At 35.3% G+C, this 18,706-nt stretch overlaps 1 protein-coding gene across 1 annotated transcript in view; it reads right to left on the bottom strand.

The window, feature by feature from the left end:
- The window catches only part of RABEP1 (rabaptin, RAB GTPase binding effector protein 1), a 103,812-nt gene that overhangs the window by 52,834 nt on the left and 32,272 nt on the right, over positions 1-18,706 (bottom strand). The window contains exon 2 of the mRNA XM_012779350.2: positions 14,872-15,000. Coding sequence (XP_012634804.2) covers positions 14,872-15,000 — 129 coding nt within the window. The remainder of the gene's footprint in view (positions 1-14,871; positions 15,001-18,706) is intronic.

Raw genomic sequence — 18,706 nt, 5'->3', positions numbered from 1 at the left:
CTTTCTATTTATAGTAGAGACGGGGTCTTGCTCTTGCTCAGGCTGGTTTCGAACTCCTGACCTTAGCAATCCGCCCGCCTCAGCCTCCCAAAGTGCTAGGATTTCAGGCGTGAGCCACCGCGCCCGGCTTTTTCTCTTTTTTTCTTAGTCTAGCCAAAGGCTTGTCAATTTTATCTTTTTCAAGATACCTGCTTTTCATTTTGGTGATCTTCTGTGGGTTTTCATTTCTTTCTGCTCTGATCTTTATTCTTTCTTTTTTTGTACTAATTTTGGGTTTGGTTTGTTTTTGCTTTTCTAGTTCTTTGAGATGCATTGTTAGGTCATTTATTTTAAGTCTTTCTACTTTTTTGATATAAGTGTTTATTGCTATAAACTTCCCTGTTAGTACTGCTTTTGTTTTATCCCATATTTTTTTATGTTACATTCCATTTCCAGTTAATTTTTACTTCTTAGTTCTTCTTAATTCTTCATTGACCCATTGGTTGCTCAGGAACACATTGTTTAAATTCCATAAGTTTCTAAAGTTTCCAAGATTCCTCATTATTAATTTCTAGTTTTACTTCATTGTCAGAAAATATACTTAATATTTCTACTTTGTTCATTTTATTCGGACTTGTTTTGTGCCCTAAGATATGGTCTATTCTGGAAAACGTTCCACATGTAATAAAAATAATGTGCATTGTGCCAGAGTTGGGTGAAATGTTCTATTATATAAATGTCAGTTACACCTATTAAGTCGAGTGTGTAGTTTAACTCCTGCGATTCTTTGTTGATTTTCTGTTGGGATGATCTGTCTTTTATTGAAAGTGGGGTAAAAAGTCCCCTGCTATTATTGTATTGCTGTCTACCTCTTCCTTTAGAACTTAGGAACTCCAGTGTTGGGTGCATAGATAGTTTTAACTGTTTTATCCTCTTGCTAAATTGACCCCTTTATCATTATATAAATGACCTCCTTTGAGTTTTATTAGTCTTTGATTTGTGGTCTATTTCATCTAAGTATAGCTATTCTTGCACTGTTTTGGTGTCCAACTGCATCTTTTTCCATCCCTTCAGTATATGTGGGTCTTTACAGCTGAAGTAGGTTTCTTGTAGACAACATATATTGATCTTTTTTTTAATCCATTCAGCCACTTTATGCCTTTATGGAGAATTGAGTCCATTCACATTCACTATTATTGATAAGAATTTACTAATACCATTTTGTTCCTTATTTTCTGGTTGTTTTGAGACTCTTCTCTTTCTTCCTTTGTTGTTAAGTGAATACCTCTGGTAATAAATTTAAATTTGTTCCTTATTTTTAGTGAGGCTATTATAGGTGTTTTGCCCTATGGTTACCATGAGGCTTATAAAAAACATCCTAGAGACATAAGTTAAAAAGATGATAATTCATGTTAGATCACAAAGAACAGACATGTAAACAAAAAACTTTCTACACTTTAACTTCACCCCCGTTTTGACTTTTAGACTCAATTTACATATTTTTATATTACCTATATCTTTTTTTTTTTTTTTTTTTTTGAGACAGAGTCTCACTTTGTTGTCCAGGCTAGAGTGAGTGCCATGGCGTCAGCCTAGCTCACAGCAACCTCAAACTCCTGGGCTCAAGCGATCCTACTGCCTCAGCCTCCCAAGTAGCTGGGACTACAGGCATGTGCCACCATGCCCGGCTAATTTTTTACATATATATATCAGTTGGCCAATTAATTTCTTTCTATTTATAGTAGAGACGGGGTCTTGCTCTTGCTCAGGCTGGTTTTGAACTCCTGACCTTGAGCAATCCGCCCGCCTCAGCCTCCCAGAGAGCTAGGATTACAGGCGTGAGCCACCGCGCCCGGCCTACCTATATCTTAATAGGTTGCTGTAGCTATTACTGTTTTTGAGTTTGTCTTCTGGGATTCATACTACAGGCATGAGTGGACTGCATACCACCATTATAGTATTAGAGTACTCTGGGTTTGTCCATATACATAATTCTACCAGTGGGTATTACACCTTCAAATATTTTGGGCAGGGCACGTTAGGTTTTTGTGTGTGTGTGTGTGTGTTTTTTAATTTCAGATTGAACAACTCCTTTTAGCATTTCTTGTAAGACAGATCTGGTCATAATTATTTCTCTCAGCATTTGTTTGTCCGGGAAAGACATTATCTCTCTTTCGTATCTGAAAGATAATTTTGCACCGTATCATAATCTTTTTTTATTTTTTTTGAGACAGAGTCTCACTTTGTTGCCCAGGCTAGAGTGAGTGCCGTGGTGTCAGCCTAGCTCACAGCAACCTCAAACTTCTGGGCTCAAGCAATCCTCCTGCCTCAGCCTCCTGAGTAGCTGGGACTACAGGCATGAGCCACCATGCCCAGCTAAGGTTTTTTCTATATCTATTAGTTGGCCAATTAATTTCTTTCTATTTATAATAGAGACGGGGTCTCACTCTTGCTCAAGCTAGTTTCGAACTCCTGACCTTGAGCAATCCGATTACAGGCGTGAGCCACCGCGCCCGGCCAATATCATATTCTTATATGGCAGGTTTTCTTTTTTTTTCTTTCAGTACTTTGGAGGTATAATTCCACTCCTTCCTGGCCTATATGGTTTCCATTCAGAAGTCTATTACCAGATGAATTGGAGCGGCTTTAGAATTATTTGCTTCTTTTCTCTTGCTGCTTTTAGGATTCTCTCTTGGTCCTTAACCTTTTAGAGTCTCATTATTGTATGGCTTGGGGCAGTCTTATTTGGGTCAAATCTGTTTGGTGTTCTCTGACCTTCCTATGCCTGGATATTTACATCTTCCTTAAGTTTGAGAACATTTTGTTTTTTTCTTAAATAAGCTTTCTACACCTTGCTCTTCCCTCAACTACCTCTTGAACACCCATAATTATTAGGTCTCCTGCCAGGGAAACCAAAGATGGTGGGAAAACTGGTTGTCCACCTTGATCTTTCTTTTTCTAGTGTAAAAACAGTGAGTTGAGGGAAAATTTTCTAAGCACTTGGTGCCGGACAGAATGGGAGGAACAGCATGGCAGATGTCAAAGTCTCCCATTGTCTTCTAGGGTTTTTTTTACTTCTCTGTGGCCCTGGAAGCTAATCTTCATATTTGAGTTCTGGGATATTTCTGGTAATAATCTCAGCACTATATTCAGCTTTGGTATTCTGTGGGGGAGTGAAGTTACCTTGCTTCCACAGGGCCACTCCAGAACCAGAAGTCCTCTAGAGTAACTTATGGTTGCATTTTATGAGTTCTTTGTATATTTTGAATAATAGTCATTTATCATATGTGTCTTTTTAAAATATTTTCTCCTAGTCTGTGGCTTATTGTCTCATTCTCTGAACAGCATTTTTCACAGGGCAGAAAATCTTCATTTTAATAAAGTCCAGCCTATGCTTCTTTCATGGATCATGCCTTTGGTTTTGTATCTACAAAGTCACTGCCACACTCAAGGTCATCTAGGTTTTCTACTATGTTATATTCTAGATTTATAGTTCTGCATTTTAACTTAAGTCCAAGATTCATTTTGAGTTGATTTTTTTTGAAGGGTGACTCTATTTAGAGTCATCATTTTGCATATGGATGCCCAGTTATTCGAGCACCATTTGTTGAAGACTATGTTTTTTATTCTACTATGTTGTCTTTGTTCCTGAGCAAGAGTGAGACCCTGTTTCTACAAAAAATAGAAGAGTTGGCTGGGCGTGGTGGTGCCTGCCTATAGTCCCAGCTACTCCAGAGGCTGAAGCAAGAGGATCCCTGGAGCCCAGGAGTTTGAGGTTGCAGCGAGCTATGATGACACCACTGGACTCTACCCAGGGGCCAGAGCGACAGAGCAAGACTTTGTCTCAAATAAAAAGTAGATGAGCATATTTATGTGGGTGTATTTCTGGGCTCTCTATTATTTCTATTCCAGTATTTTCTCTGTTATTAGTAATTAGTGATCTTTTTATTTAACCTGAGTAGAGGTTTATTATTTTTATTGATCTTTTCCAAAAACCAACCTTTGACTTTATTGATTTTCTCTATTAATTTACTGTTTTCCACTCCACTGATTTTCCATAGAATAAATCTCACTTAGCATCACCAAGAGGTTCTTGGAAACTCCTTTTAAGGGAAATGACATATAACAAACCCAATTATTTTTCTCATCACCATTATAGTGCAACAACACTGAATTAAACAATGTTATTGGAGGACCTCTACGTTATTGCACTTAAAGACCCTGTTTCAAAAAACCTATCAAGGACATTAAGGACTTCCTGTACTTTATTGTAACACTTTTATTGAGATATAATTCAAATACAAATTTTCCCCACCAGTAACCAATCAATAAATTTTGTAACAAACACCAGCAGGGAGTCCTCAAATTTAATTGTGACACTATCTACCTGAAGATAGTGTTAGATCACACAGTTGAAGACTCAGTACAACAAGACTTAGCCCCACTACTGGTTCCAATTCTAAGCCCCAGGGTTATTTAACCTGTATTTCTGAACAATCGTCTATAAACTGGGGTTCCCACAACCCACTCCTTAGGTTTGATTAAGTTGTTAGAGAGGCTCACAGAACTCAGGGAAACACATTAACTGGTTTATTATAAAGAACATTGCAAAAAATACAGAGGAAGAGATGCACAGAGTAAGGCATGTAGGAACAAGCACAGAGCAGTTATGCCCTTTCTGGGGCATCACCCTCTAGAAACCTCCACATGTTCAGTTATCTGGAAGCTCTCTGAACCTTGTCCTTTTGAGTTTTATGGAGGCCTCATTACGCAGGCATGCCTGATTAAATCATTGGCCACTCGTGATCAGCTTTACCTTTAGTCCCTCTCCCCTCCCCAGAGTTTGGGGGATAGAGCTGAAATCTAATCCTGCCTTGGTCTCTCTGGTGACCAGCTCCTATCCTTAAGTTACCCAAGGGCTGTAAGCCATCAGTCAACTCATTAACATACAAAAAGACACATCACTTAAAAATTTTAAGGATTTTAAAGTTGCATGCCAGCAAAGAGGACAAAGACCAAATAATATATATCTTACAATATCATACATACCAAACAATTTACCTATTTAAAAAATACAGTTCAACGATTTTTTAGTATAGCCACAGACTTGTACAACCATCACAATTAATTTTAAAACATTTTCATCACCCCAGAAAGAAACTGTATACTGTTTATCCCTGCCAACTCCCAAGCCCATCAGCCTTAGTCAACCCTTAAGGACACCAACTATTTGTGACTGATTTGGTGAGTTCTCTATACATTGCCTATTGTAAACATTTCATATAAACAGAGTCATATAATTTGTGATCATTTGTGACTGGCTTTCTGCACTTAGCATGTTTTCAAGATTCATCCATGTTGTAGAGAGTATCAGCACTTCATTCCTTTTTATGGATAAGAAAAAACATATTTTTGTTTATCCATTCATTAGTTGATAGACATTTAGTTCCCTACTTTTTGGCAATTATGAATAATGCTGCTTTAGAAATCCAAGTACAAGTTTATACATGGATGTGTTTTCATTTTTCTTGTGAAGAAGAAAATTTCAAGGAGTGGAATTGCCAGATGTGAACTCAAATAAAATTTTAAGCCTCCCTTCCCCTCTTGGCCAAGGAGATACCCTAAAACTGAGTTGCCAGCCATGAAAAGGGAGGTCAGACATACCTCATCATGCCTCCCTCCCTTCTTGTAGATATCCTTTGTAAATCATTAACAGGTCTAAGGACAAATCTGCAGGTCCTCAATTTACACAACAAATATATGCTTGGTAACTTGTCTCTGATTAACAGACTTCTTTATCTTAAAACATACCAAGCCTTTAGACAAAGCTTCATTTCTTTAACCAATTCCAAGTCAGAGTCTTCAACCCACCTATAAAATGTAACAGCCCCCCGTTAAATTTTCCCCCCACCACCAAACCAATGTATGTCTTCCATGTATTAATTTAAGACTTTACCTATAATTCCTGTCTCCCTGAAATGCATAAAACCAACTGTAACCCAACCAGAGCAAGTCAACTTGCTCAAGGCTTCTTTGGTGTGGCTCTAGGCCACGGTCCTCAAATTTGGATCAGAGTAAACCTCTTTAAATTATTTCATAGACTTTGGCTTCTTTTCCATTGACACACTAACACAGGTCATATGGTAACACTGTTTAATTATTTGAGGAATTGTTAGACTGTTTTCCAAAACAAATGCACCACTTTACACTCCCACAAGTGGTGTATGAAGGTTCTGATTTCTCCACATTCTTGCCACTATTTGTAATCTGAACCATCAATTAATAGTGGGTATGAAGTGGTATCTTTCAATTTTGATCTGTGTTTCCCTGATGACTAATGACATTGAACACCTTACCACATGCACATTGACCACGTGTTTCTTTTTTGGAGAAACGTCTATTCATATTCACTGCCCATTTTTAATTGGGTTATTTTTCTCTTTTATTGTTGAGTTGTAAGTTCCTGGAGTAATCTATATAAAAGTCCTTTATCCAATATAATACTTGCAAGATTTTTCTCCATTCTGTGAATTCTTTTCACTGTGGTGTCCTTGGAAGCAAAAATATTTTTTTTAATAAAGTCCAATTTGTCTAATTTTTTTCTGGTTGCTTTGGCTTTTAGTGCCACATCTAAGAAATCATTGCTTAACCCAAGGTCACAAAAATTTACCCCTATGTTTTCCTCTAAGAGTTTTGTAGTTTGCCCTTTACATGTAGGTCCTGAGTTAACTTTTATAGATGATGGATGTCCACCTTCATTCTTTTCCAGGTAGATATTCAAATGTCTCAGTACAATTTGTTGAAAAGTCTATTCTTTCCCCCACTGAACTGTTTTGGCACCTTGTAGAAAAGCAACTGATTAATTCAATTCTAGTGATTTATGTCTGTACTTAAGCCACATTCACAGTCTTCATTACTACTGCTATGTAGTAAGTTTTGAAATTAATCTCAGTCTTGCAATTTTGTTTTTTGAAGATTACTGAAGCTATTCTAGATACCTAGAATTTATATATAAGGATTCCAGCCACTGCGCCTGGCTGGAATTGTTTTCTTTTCTTTTTTTTTTTTTCTCTATTTTTAGGGAGGCAAGAAGGAAAGGAATTGTTTTCTTAATCTCACTTTCAAATGTTTCAAGTGTAAAAAATACAATTGATGTTTGTATATTGATCTTGTATCCCAAACCTTGCTGAACTGAACTCATTTATTAGTATAGTTTTTTAGTGGATTTCCTTGGATTTTGTATATAAAAAGAATGCCATCAGAGAACAGTGAATAGTCCTTTCAATACTTCTTCCAGATTGGAAATTAAGAAATTATATGTTTATTATTCTTCCTTTCCAATCTGGATTCCTTCTCTCTCTCTCTCTCTCTCTCTCTCTCTCTCTCTCTCTCTCTCTCTGTCTCTCTCTCTCTCTCTCTCTTTTTTAACCTAATTGCTCTGGATAGAACCTCCATTCCAATGTTGAATAGAAGTGGTGAAAGTGTATATCATTGGCCTGTTCCAGATTTTAGGCAAAGAAGCATTCAATATTTAAACATTAAAGTATGATGTTAGCTGTAAGTTTTTTATAGCTGCCCATTATCAGGTTGGCAAAGTTCCTTTCTATTACTACTTTAGTGTTTTTATTGCAAAAGTGTTGCATTTCGTCAAATACTTTTTCTGTGTTTATTGAGATGATCATGTATTTCTAGTTTTTATACTACTGATGTAGTACATTACAAAAATTGATTTTGAACCAACCTTGCATTCCTGTGACAAATCCCATTTCTTCATGCTGCGTGATTCTTTTTACTTGCTACTGAATTTGATTTGCTGGAACACTGTTGAAATTTTTTGTATCTATATTTCTAATGAATATTGGTCTAAGTTTGTTTCTAATGATGTCTTTTCTAGTTTTGATATCAGGAAAATTCTAGCCTCACAGAGTAAGCAGGAAAGTGTCCCAGTCCGGTCCAATACAAACCTGTATTAGAAAGATAAAGCAGGTCCCTATGAATTCCTAGTCTACCAAGAGTTCATACTACTAAGGTGTGTTTCAATTTTATTGAATGTGGCCGGGCGCTGTGGCTCACGCCTGTAATCCTAGCTCTTGGGAGGCCGAGGCGGGCGGATTGCTCAAGGTCAGGAGTTCAAAACCAGCCTGAGCAAGAGCGAGACCCTGTCTCTACTATAAATAGAAAGAAATCAATTGGCCAACTGATATATATATATAAAAAAATTAGCCGGGCATGGTGGCGCATGCCTGTAGTCCCAGCTACTCGGGAGGCTGAGGCAGAAGGATCACTCGAGCCCAGGAGTTTGAGGTTGCTGTGAGCTAGGCTGACGCCACGGCACTCACTCTAGCCTGGACAACAAAGCGAGACTCAAAAAAAAAAAAAAAAAAAAAAATTTTATTGAATGTCTTTTCTGATTTTTCTCATTGATCAGTTAATGTGGTGAGTTATATCAATAAATGTTCCAATGGTAAAATATCTTTGCAGTTCTAGTATGCACTTTCACTTATTTATGGCATAGTATTTGTTCATCCTCCATTAAAGGCAATTTTATTTAGGATTTTAAACTCCATAATCATGAGATTGGTCTATTATACAAGTAGCAATACCTCTTAATTAAGTATCATCAAAGTCATACTAATCCCACAAAATGAATTGATAGCTCTCTCTTCTCTCTGACACAGTATATTAAAAATAGGAAACATTTGTTCCTTAAAGATTTAACAAAATTTGCCTATAAAACTTTCTAAGCCTGAGGCATCCTTTGTAAAAGAAATTTGTTTTATTGATTCAGTTTCTTCCATGGTTATTGGCTTATTCAGCTTTTCTATTTTAGGTAATACTGTTAATTAAAATATCCTGGAAATTATTTATCTAAATTACCAAATTTTTTGGTAGACACACACTATATTCTTACGCTTTTACAACTCTATTATACCAGTAATTATGTCTCCTCTTTGTCTTTTTAATAAGTTTTTTCAAAGATACGCTTTTGATTTTATTGAGCTTCTTAACTGGTATTTTCCTTTCTATTTCATTAACTTCTATCACTAATTATTTTCTTCTACTTTAAGTTCATTTCTCTTTCTAGCTTCCAGAGTTGAACCCTTAGATCATTTATTTTCAATCTGTGTCTTTTAACTGCATTAAATAAGAAAACATGGTACAGATCCTGATTTTGAAATAAGTTGAACCTTCCTTTGAGATGTACATAGACAAATTTTTAAATATTCAGTATGAACATAAAAAGAATGCACTGTTTCTTCAATATAGATTTCCTGGGAAATTAAGCTTTTTATTTCTGTTATTCAAAGCTACTATACTCTACCTTACTTAATCTTCATCTGGAAATTGATAAGAGTGTTAATCTCCCATGTGTGTATTTCTCTTCTTGTAATTCTACCATGTTTCGTTTCATATGCTTAAACGCTATTTTGTTAGGTAAATCAAATTTCTTTGACAGATTGTTTCTTTTATTATGAGGTAACATTCTATATCCTTCAATGCTTTTTACCTAAAATATTGAAGCATTGTTATTTCCTAGTTTTACTTTTCTCTTTGACTAATTAAAAAAAGTGAATTGGAAAATTTGTTTTTTAAATATATTTACCAGTTTCTATCCTTTGTATTGTTTCTTATATCCTATATATTAATATTTATTCTCTGTTTACTTTTCATTTTGCAAATGTTTATATCGCCTAGTCATTTTAGTGATTATGAAGGTGATAAATGCTCTTAGATTTTGTATGGCTGGAATATCTATTTTTGCCCTCACACTTAAATAATTTAGCTGCATATAAAATTTTAGGTTGAAAATTATTCTCTTCCTTGCACTTTGAAGATCTTATTTCATTGTCTTCTGGCATCTCTTGTATTTATGTGGTGTTGTCTGTCAGTGTAATTGTTTCTTCTCTCTGGTAGCTTTTCTTTTCATGCTTGATGTTCTACCATTTAAGAAATGTGTCAAGGTATAAATTTACTATTGTTGACCCTGCTTGGTACTCTGTATCTTTTCATTCTTGACATTCTACCATTTAAGACATGTGTCAAGGCACAAATTTACTTGTTTACCCTGCTTAGTACTCTGTATTTATGGTAATGACTCACATTTTCATTAGTGCTTGTAAAATCTCAGGTATTATCTCCTCAAATATTGTCTACCATTCCTTCCATTCTCTTCTCCTGGAACTCTTTTTAGATGTGTGTTGGAGGCTCTCAATTCATCCTCTATGTCTTCGATATATTCTTTGATAGTTTCCTCTCTTTATCTCATGAGGAGGGAGAACTCCTCAATACTGTTTTCTAATTTTAAAACCTGTGTCTTCTCTACAATTTACACCATTTATTAATATTACTTCAATTTCTAATCTTTTATTTACAAGATTTCTAATGGTTTTTACATTAATTTTTACATACTTTTATTTCATTTCCATGTCTAAGTACAAGCTTATGGCATCTGAACCACAAATAGCTTTCCTAAGCCTAGCTTTTCACTACTGAAATTCCAATTATTTAGCATCAGAGCTTTATATAAATTATGACCACGTATAAGTCCTTTTGAACACCACTAGAAAATTTCAACGTCTTCTGGTGATGATCCATGATCTCTATTTCTATTTTACCTCAAATTGAGAACTCTGTGGCCTTTTGTTTGGTGTTTCACATAATAGGCTCTTACTCGTTGCCCAAAACTAAGGATTTCCAAAACACAAACACTGCTGAAGTACTAAGCTTTGTACTGAAGTTGTTTAAGGAAGGAAACAACAAAACTTTCAAAACTATTTGTATAACATTCCTAGTTGAAGTCAGCTGGGAAAAGAATGGGTACTAAGAAAGAAGAGGAAAAAAAAAAGAATGAGTACTAAGGCAAGAATAGACAGTAAGAGGTGTCAAAGGTAATAATCTTTTATTAGCATTCATCATTAATGTTTGCACTTATATGTCAGCTATTCTCCAAATAAATGCAAGCACATCTATTTATAACACCAAAGCAAAAGGTGTCACTACTGGGGAAAAACAATGTTTAGACTTCGGTTCATTATGACCTGGTTTGCTCAAAGATAAACACTGCTGAGCACATCAAAATCATGGTTTATACTGTTAACACCTGTGACACTCATAAAACCTATATTTAGACTTCACAGTAGATGCAGTAAGATACACTGCTGCTTTAGAGGAAATCTTTGAATTTGACTTTTATTATGATATAGGTAAACAAGCAAGACAGAAACTAAATAGCCAGCACTGACCTTTTACACACTATGCATTTTCTTTAGGAATGGCTCCAAAAACTCTCAAAAAAGATCACAGTATTTGTTTTGAAATTTTGTAAAAAGTTAAACTCAACTGTGCTCTATGGTCAGCTTGAGTTTATTGAGAACTTCAGATACTAAAGATACAATAGTACACAAAAGATTATTTATTGGCTGTAGATATGATCAAAGCAATTTTAACATACCAAGTATGATTCCTAAACTAACCCACATTATAAACTCTTTATTTCAGAGATATAAAATTGCAATTGATAATACATTTCATAAATGAGATGTTGTTGGTCCATTTTCATTTAAAGTTTTAGAGAAAAGTCAATTTTATAATTTCAAAGAAAACAAGGTAAACCCTAATTGCTTTATTTGGGGACAGAGAAAAACAGAAAGCAGAAGAAACAAGTTTTGGACAAGATTCAATTTATTTTATTCATTTTTTTGTTTTTTAGGCTGGTCAAGTGAACAATTTATTCAATAAAGAAAGACAGACTGAAAGAAAAATCTATGGAAAGGACAACCAAGCCACAGAAGTATTGGTGTGAGAGATAAAGGGGTAAAAAGTACATCAGTGGCCAATATTACATTAAATTTGAACTGGTTATCAGAGGAAACACTACCATGACCTTATACATTAAATGTATAACAGGTCATCTTGACAAGAACATACCACTGCACAGAGTTTTCAGTGGTGCTCTGTCAATTCAAATATGGAAACAAATTTAAACATGGAGAGGAGGATAACAAATTCACATGAACATGTTAAATAATCACAGAGAACTTACTTCTCATGAAACTTAACATATACTCAAACACTGATGATACTGTGAAAAATATATTATCTATCACAATAGACTGTATTTCCTGGAAAATATAAACCATCTCATTTATCCCAACCGCCACAGTAAGTCTTGCAGAATGCCACCATGCCTACACACGAACGTCAGCTTTCCCGTCTCCTTATCAGCCTATGGAGGAACAAAATTAAATAGAAAACAGTCCTCCTGCAAGCCATGAGAAAACAGAATCCCATCCCATACCACAGTCACTAAGACCTTCCCAGCCAGGGCTAAATTCTGCAAGGCCTGTGAACCTTCCAACCTATAGTATAATGGCTTTCAAACTTCTTTCACCTGAATAAACCACAAGAAATATATTTTATATATTTTATATCACAACCATATACAAATATATACATATGTAACAAACCAAAAATTGTGTGTAGCTGTATTTACGTAACCACACCAAGTATAATGTGCTGTCATTTTCCATTTTATTCCTTCTTAAGTTGCAGATCACAACCCAATTTTATTATCTAACAATGGGTTACTACCTACAGTCTGAATAACACTGCTCCAAAGCAGTGGTCTTCAAAGTCGGGTACTGTGTTCTTGGGGTTACTCAAAGGTTTCCCAAGGGATACATAGGCATACGTTGTTTTAAAGGAAATAACTTCTAGATCCTCAACTCTCAAAAATATTCTTTCCTAAAACACAGGGTTAAACACAGATTCTCCATCTTTACTTCCCTTTCATAATCACCCTTCTCCTATGTAGCAAAAGAAAGGCTTTTCACCCATCCTCAATTTTACTATGGTATACCGTCCTGTTATATTAAAAACTCCTCTGTGGTATTAAACCAGAGGGACAATTTAAAATATCACTGTCAAAAATACACAGTGAATGACTAACTGTGTAACAAATTCCTTGGAAGTCAGGTGGATGCAAAGTCTACTTTCAACAAAATTGAAGGAAGATCTTCCTTCAATTCAGAACAAAAATATTTTTGAAGCTAAACCACTATGTAATTTAACATATAATTCAGAAAAGGGAGAATTGAGTAATAATTACTAAAATAAAACTATTTATAAACCAAGAGTTCTCAGCATTTATATCTTAAAAAAACAAAAATTCAGAAACTGAAATAGAACTGATGCTGAAGCATATCTTTTTCTAGCAGTAAATAATATTCATCCACAGAATCATGATTTAATTGGGAGGTCCAATATATCTCAAAAGAGCTACATTTCTAATAATTTTTTCATTTTATTAATTTGTAAAATATATGAATTATCATCTATAGTGTGATTGTATATTTCTAATAATTTTAATATCAATACAAAAGACATTTATTTATTTATTTTTATTTATTTATTTTTTTTTGAGACAAAGTCTTGCTTTGTTGCCCAGGCTCGAGTGAGTGCCGTGGCATCAGCCTAGCTCACAGCAACCTCAGACTCCTGGGCTCAAGCAATCCTACTGCCTCAGCTTCCCGAGTAGCTGGGACTACAGGCATGCACCACCATGCCCGGCTAATTTTTTCTAATTAATTAATATATTAACTGGCCAATTAATTTCTTTCTATTTATAGTAGAGACGGGGTCTCGCTCTTGCTCAGGCTGGTTTTGAACTCCTGACTTCGAGCAATCTGCCTGCTAGGATTACAGGCGTGAGCCACCACACCTGGCTTCCTTCACATCTTTTTAAACTTAAAAAATTTTACACATCAACTTGAAAATGTATGGAGTGCATATAAGTATATAAATATTTTATGTATATAAATTAAAAGGTTGCATGAATACTACTCTAGGAGTTCTCAAACTGTGGTCCTTGGACTAGCAGTAATTGGAATCACCTATAAGCTTATTAGAAATGCAAATTCTGACCAAAACATACTATGGTCTAACAAGCTTTCGAGGTGATATTTATCCACAAGAAAGTTTGAGAGCCACTGCTCTAAAGAGTAGTTTTCAAACTTTAGCCTACATCTAAATCATCTAGAGAGCCTGTTAAAACACTGACCCTGGACCCTAATCTCACAGTTTCTCACTCAGTAAATCTGAGTGGGACCCAACATCTGCATTCCTAACAACTGTCCCATGCGATAGTGGTGGATAGTGGTGGCGATGCTGCTGTTCCACAATTACACTCTAAGAAATGCTGGTCTAGTGAACTGTGGAAACCATATCTGGCCAATACCCAAAATGTAAACTCCTTCCCTCATTCTTCCAACCAGGTCCCCCCATCATATTCTCTCATGTATTTGCCTTAAATAGTTTCCTTTTTAACAAGTCATCTCACACAATTACTTAACATCTGTCTTCCTCACTGGAGTCCAACCAAGTTAAAGAACCACATGAATTTATACACAGCACCTGAGTACAATGTGTGCTCCATAACAGGAATTAAATAATTATTGCTAAATAACTGAACATTTGTTAGATTAATTTCCTGAAATGTCAGTTTTAATATAACATGGCTAACGCTATTAGTAGAATGCCAACAGTCCTGGTTTGCCTGGGCCTCTATCTCAAATGTTAAGAGCAAAGACTCATGTCTCAGGACTATGTACCTACTGTATTAAATATCAACACAAAAATCAAAAAACAAAGACAAATCTGGAGAACGCATTTTTCAACTTGTTTCTCAATTCCACTCTTAAATCTAGCCTCCAAATAGTTTTTTTTTATTATGCAATATAAGTATAAATAAAATGAAGGTTTATTAAATAAAAAAATTAACACTGTATTCACTGGGTATTGAGTCAAAAAAAAACACATTAACACTGTATGACAAAAAAACTTAACATTTTAAGGCAGTTTTAGTATTGGAGTTGGTGGGAGACAGGAACTTACCCTCTTTAGCCAAATATAACTCCTTAAATTTTGCTCTCTTTTGATTAAATTCTTGCTCAAGCTGCTGCTGTGCACGTGAAAATTCTGCATTAATTTTTTCCAATTCTGCTACCCGTTGCTGAAGAGAAACTGGAAAAAAAAATACTAGTTAACAAGTAATCAACTTTATTTATAAATTAAAATTCAAGAATAAATTAGTATTCCACTGCTCATTGTTATACATGAAGCAAGTAGTCAAGGTCCTTCCAAAAAACCACTATATTCTAGGAAATTCTAATTTTAAAACACACACTTCTATTAGACCTAATACACAAACTGTGAATGAGTCACACAAAGTGAAATAGCATATATACAGAAAATCACTAAGGCCAATTTCCAAAAAAAAAAAAAAAAAAAATACAAAGAACTTCTAAAGTTCCTTTGCCCAACTGACGGAATGTCAACCTATTTTTGGATGGTTAAATATTAGATTAATGGACCTATCTATCCTACAAATGAACCCACCATCAATCTTGCTATTTCCTGCTTCTCTCAAGTGTTATAAGCACACTCCAATAGGTTCCCTGATTAGGGCAACCATAACAGACCAAACTATTCTTCCAATTTCAAAATGATCCTTTACCATTATACTGAAATCATAATCAAGAACTCATTCATATGGAGAGGACACAGAACTACACATTCTGTATGAACACTTAATTACTAGAAGATAATCTGGTTTTCAGATTAATGTTGATCATGGTGTGGCAGGGACAGAGACACATTTTTTACTTTACAGGCTCTACAATATTGCCACAGGTGATTAAATGGCTGCCTTCCCTGACCAAACCCAAGGGCTCTTTTGGTTGAAGCATAGGGTAGGAGGTCTAGCTGTCCAAACTCTCTACCTCATCCTTTGCCCCAACAACATCCCAGCCTTAAAGCTATGACCACAAGCCCTTCAGGGAATATCTATGGGTATGAATCAACCACTATCTAATTAGCTAGGCCAGCAGACATGCCAGTTCCCTACTACAAGGGACTCTAAATAATGATGATTTGCCTATAATTTTAACTGAGGTTTGAGATATGTTTGAAGGTCATCCCCTCCCCCAACCCATCCCTCAATTTAGTTGAGAGCTAATTTTATAATGCATAGAAAAACCATTGGAAAAAATGTACCAATGATTTATCTCTGAGTAATAGCTCATTAATTTCTTCCACATGCTTTTAAAAGTTCTCTAAAATGAGAATACATACTCCTTTGACAATAAATAATGAACTATGCCATACCAACACCATGGAATACTACTCAGCCTTAAAGAAGGATGACTTAATGCCTTTTGCAACAATTTGGATGGACTGGAGACCATTATCCTAAGTGAAGTATCTAAAGAATAGAAAAGCAACCACCACATGTACTCACTATTAAACTGGAACTAACTGATGAGCACACATGCGCATACAAGGACTAAAACTCAATGGAAATCAAGTAGGGCAGAGGGGAAGGAGTGGAGGAGATGAGCAAAAACCTACCTCACGAGCACAATGAACAATATCTGGATGATTGTCACACTTTTAACCCTAACTCAAGCATTACAAAAGCAATCCATGTAACCAAAAAATTTGTACCCCATAATACTGTAAAATTTAAAAAAAAAAATCAACTAAACCCAATATAAACAGTCCCAGACTTACAATGGTTCAACCTATGATTTTTTCAACTTTACTATGGTACCCACACAGTATTCAATAAATTACATGAGATAGTCAACACTTTATTAAGTAATAGGCTAGATGTCACATGATTTTGCCCAACTCTTGGCTCACATTTAAGGTAGGCTAAGCTAAGCTAAGCTAGGACAGCAGGTGTATTAAATGGATCATAAGTCAAGGAGCATTTGTATTTGTCCATTCCTGTGATGTCCCCAGACTAGTCTCACTACAGACTGAACAGAATCAGTACAATCCATGACACAAAAAGAAAATGACTGCTGCTATAAGCTCCATGTCATCACAGAGATGTCATTTTGAGGAACAAACATCTAAGGTCTTAAAGGTCAAAGCAATGACATCCAGTCATCTGAAAGCTTGATAACTTTGAGAAAAAGAGGATTGACAAATCCACTGGAAGGGGAAAATATGCAATTATCTCATATTTACCATTTGCAATTATGAAGGAAATTTGTTCTCTGTGCTATTTATTTTTGCTGGTATTTTTATTGCTAAATCCTAATTGTTAAATCAATTAAACAAATTTTCCACTTAACACTTTAGTATTACTGGGAGCTACTGATTAGTACAGAGACAGGGAAGGGTTCTGGGGAATCAAGAAAGGAGAAAATATAAGATCTCTTTGTTCTTATTTTCCCCTAAAACCTATATCCCCACCCTCCCCTACCTTCTACCAAAATGTATACATTCACACACACACCACATTGTTCAACATTTGTTATATTTATATTTAGGAACTGAGGCTAATGAATCGACAAAAACAAAAATGCAGCCTTTAAAGCCACAGCCAAGATTAAATGTGTTTCCATTGATTTCCACCCCATCCTGACTCTCACCCACAGTTCAGACCCAGTCTCTACCCACAAGTCTGACTGGCTCTCTCCAGGCTTCCGCACAGTTTTCAATCCTAGAAATCCTGATCCCTATGAGGATATACCGTATAACTCACTTATTCTCTTTTTTAAAATTAATATGCTTTCCTTAGAAAAATGGCCAAAAAAAGTAATAACCCACGCCAACTACTTCTAACATACTGCAATGCTACAACACAGGCCAAAATAACCACATTTTACAAAAATGCCTTTACTGCTTCATGTAGAAAAATTAATTCACTCTGGATAAGGCAACAAGAAAGTTCACAAATAGGCATATCCTAAATGCATTAGCAATCAACCACAAATCAAACTGAAAATAGCTCTCGTCACACAAAATGCTGTATTATTTTTCTAACACAGTGACTAACAGGTCACAATAATTAGCTAACCGTTCATGTAAAAAGTACTTAGTGTGGCATATAAAAAAACTGATAAATGTTAGCTATTACTATTAAACTATAGGTATTTTCAATGAATAAAGAAAAAAAAAGTGATCAAGTGACTTCATATGCAGCCAGAAAAGACCAGAAATCCCTTCCAACCTCATGATTCTGATTCAGTTCCATGCTTAGACTTCCAGCTCATACCCTTCCGTATTCCCATGTACCTTCGTAGTATCACAGACAAATTATTGTCAATGCCAGCCTTCAACAATATTATACCTTCTGAAATTTGGCAGCTGAGAGTAGGAGCATCCCAGTCTTCACAAACCATCCCACACACTCCGTATCTGTTACCTTCATTTGAGTAATAAGAAAAAGGGGGAACTAATACAATGGCTATTTTTAATACCTGACATTCAAAGGGAAAAATTACTATATCACTTATTCATAATATCTGAATTAACCAACAATAATACAGAAAGAAAGGCAAAAGAAAAAGAAAGGTAAATAAATGGTGGAAAGCCCCAATAATTATTAGATATATCTTTCTCTAATTTTGGTAAGAATGAGAGTACCTGCATAACTTAAAAATATTTTTAAGTCTCAAGCTGTATCCTGCTACATTCCTACTGTATTCCTCTAACAATGACAACACTGTATTAAATTTCATAAGAGATAAAGGGAAAAGGAAAAAAGCAGTCTAGGTCAAATTTTACCACAATCAAAATCTTTTTAATGCCATTCAAGATCCAAGAAAATGCCTATTTCAAGCAATGTACAACAGAACATAACTACAGTGGAAGAATGTGAACAGTTCCTGAAACTCAGAAGTCTTAATTTGTGTATCACTGGATTTTAAAATGA

Source organism: Microcebus murinus, chromosome 18 (genome assembly GCF_040939455.1).
Source record: "Microcebus murinus isolate Inina chromosome 18, M.murinus_Inina_mat1.0, whole genome shotgun sequence".
Lineage (NCBI taxonomy): Eukaryota > Metazoa > Chordata > Mammalia > Primates > Cheirogaleidae > Microcebus > Microcebus murinus.
The sequence above is the reverse complement of the archived record's forward strand: the minus strand, read 5'-3'. Positions and strand labels throughout refer to the sequence as shown.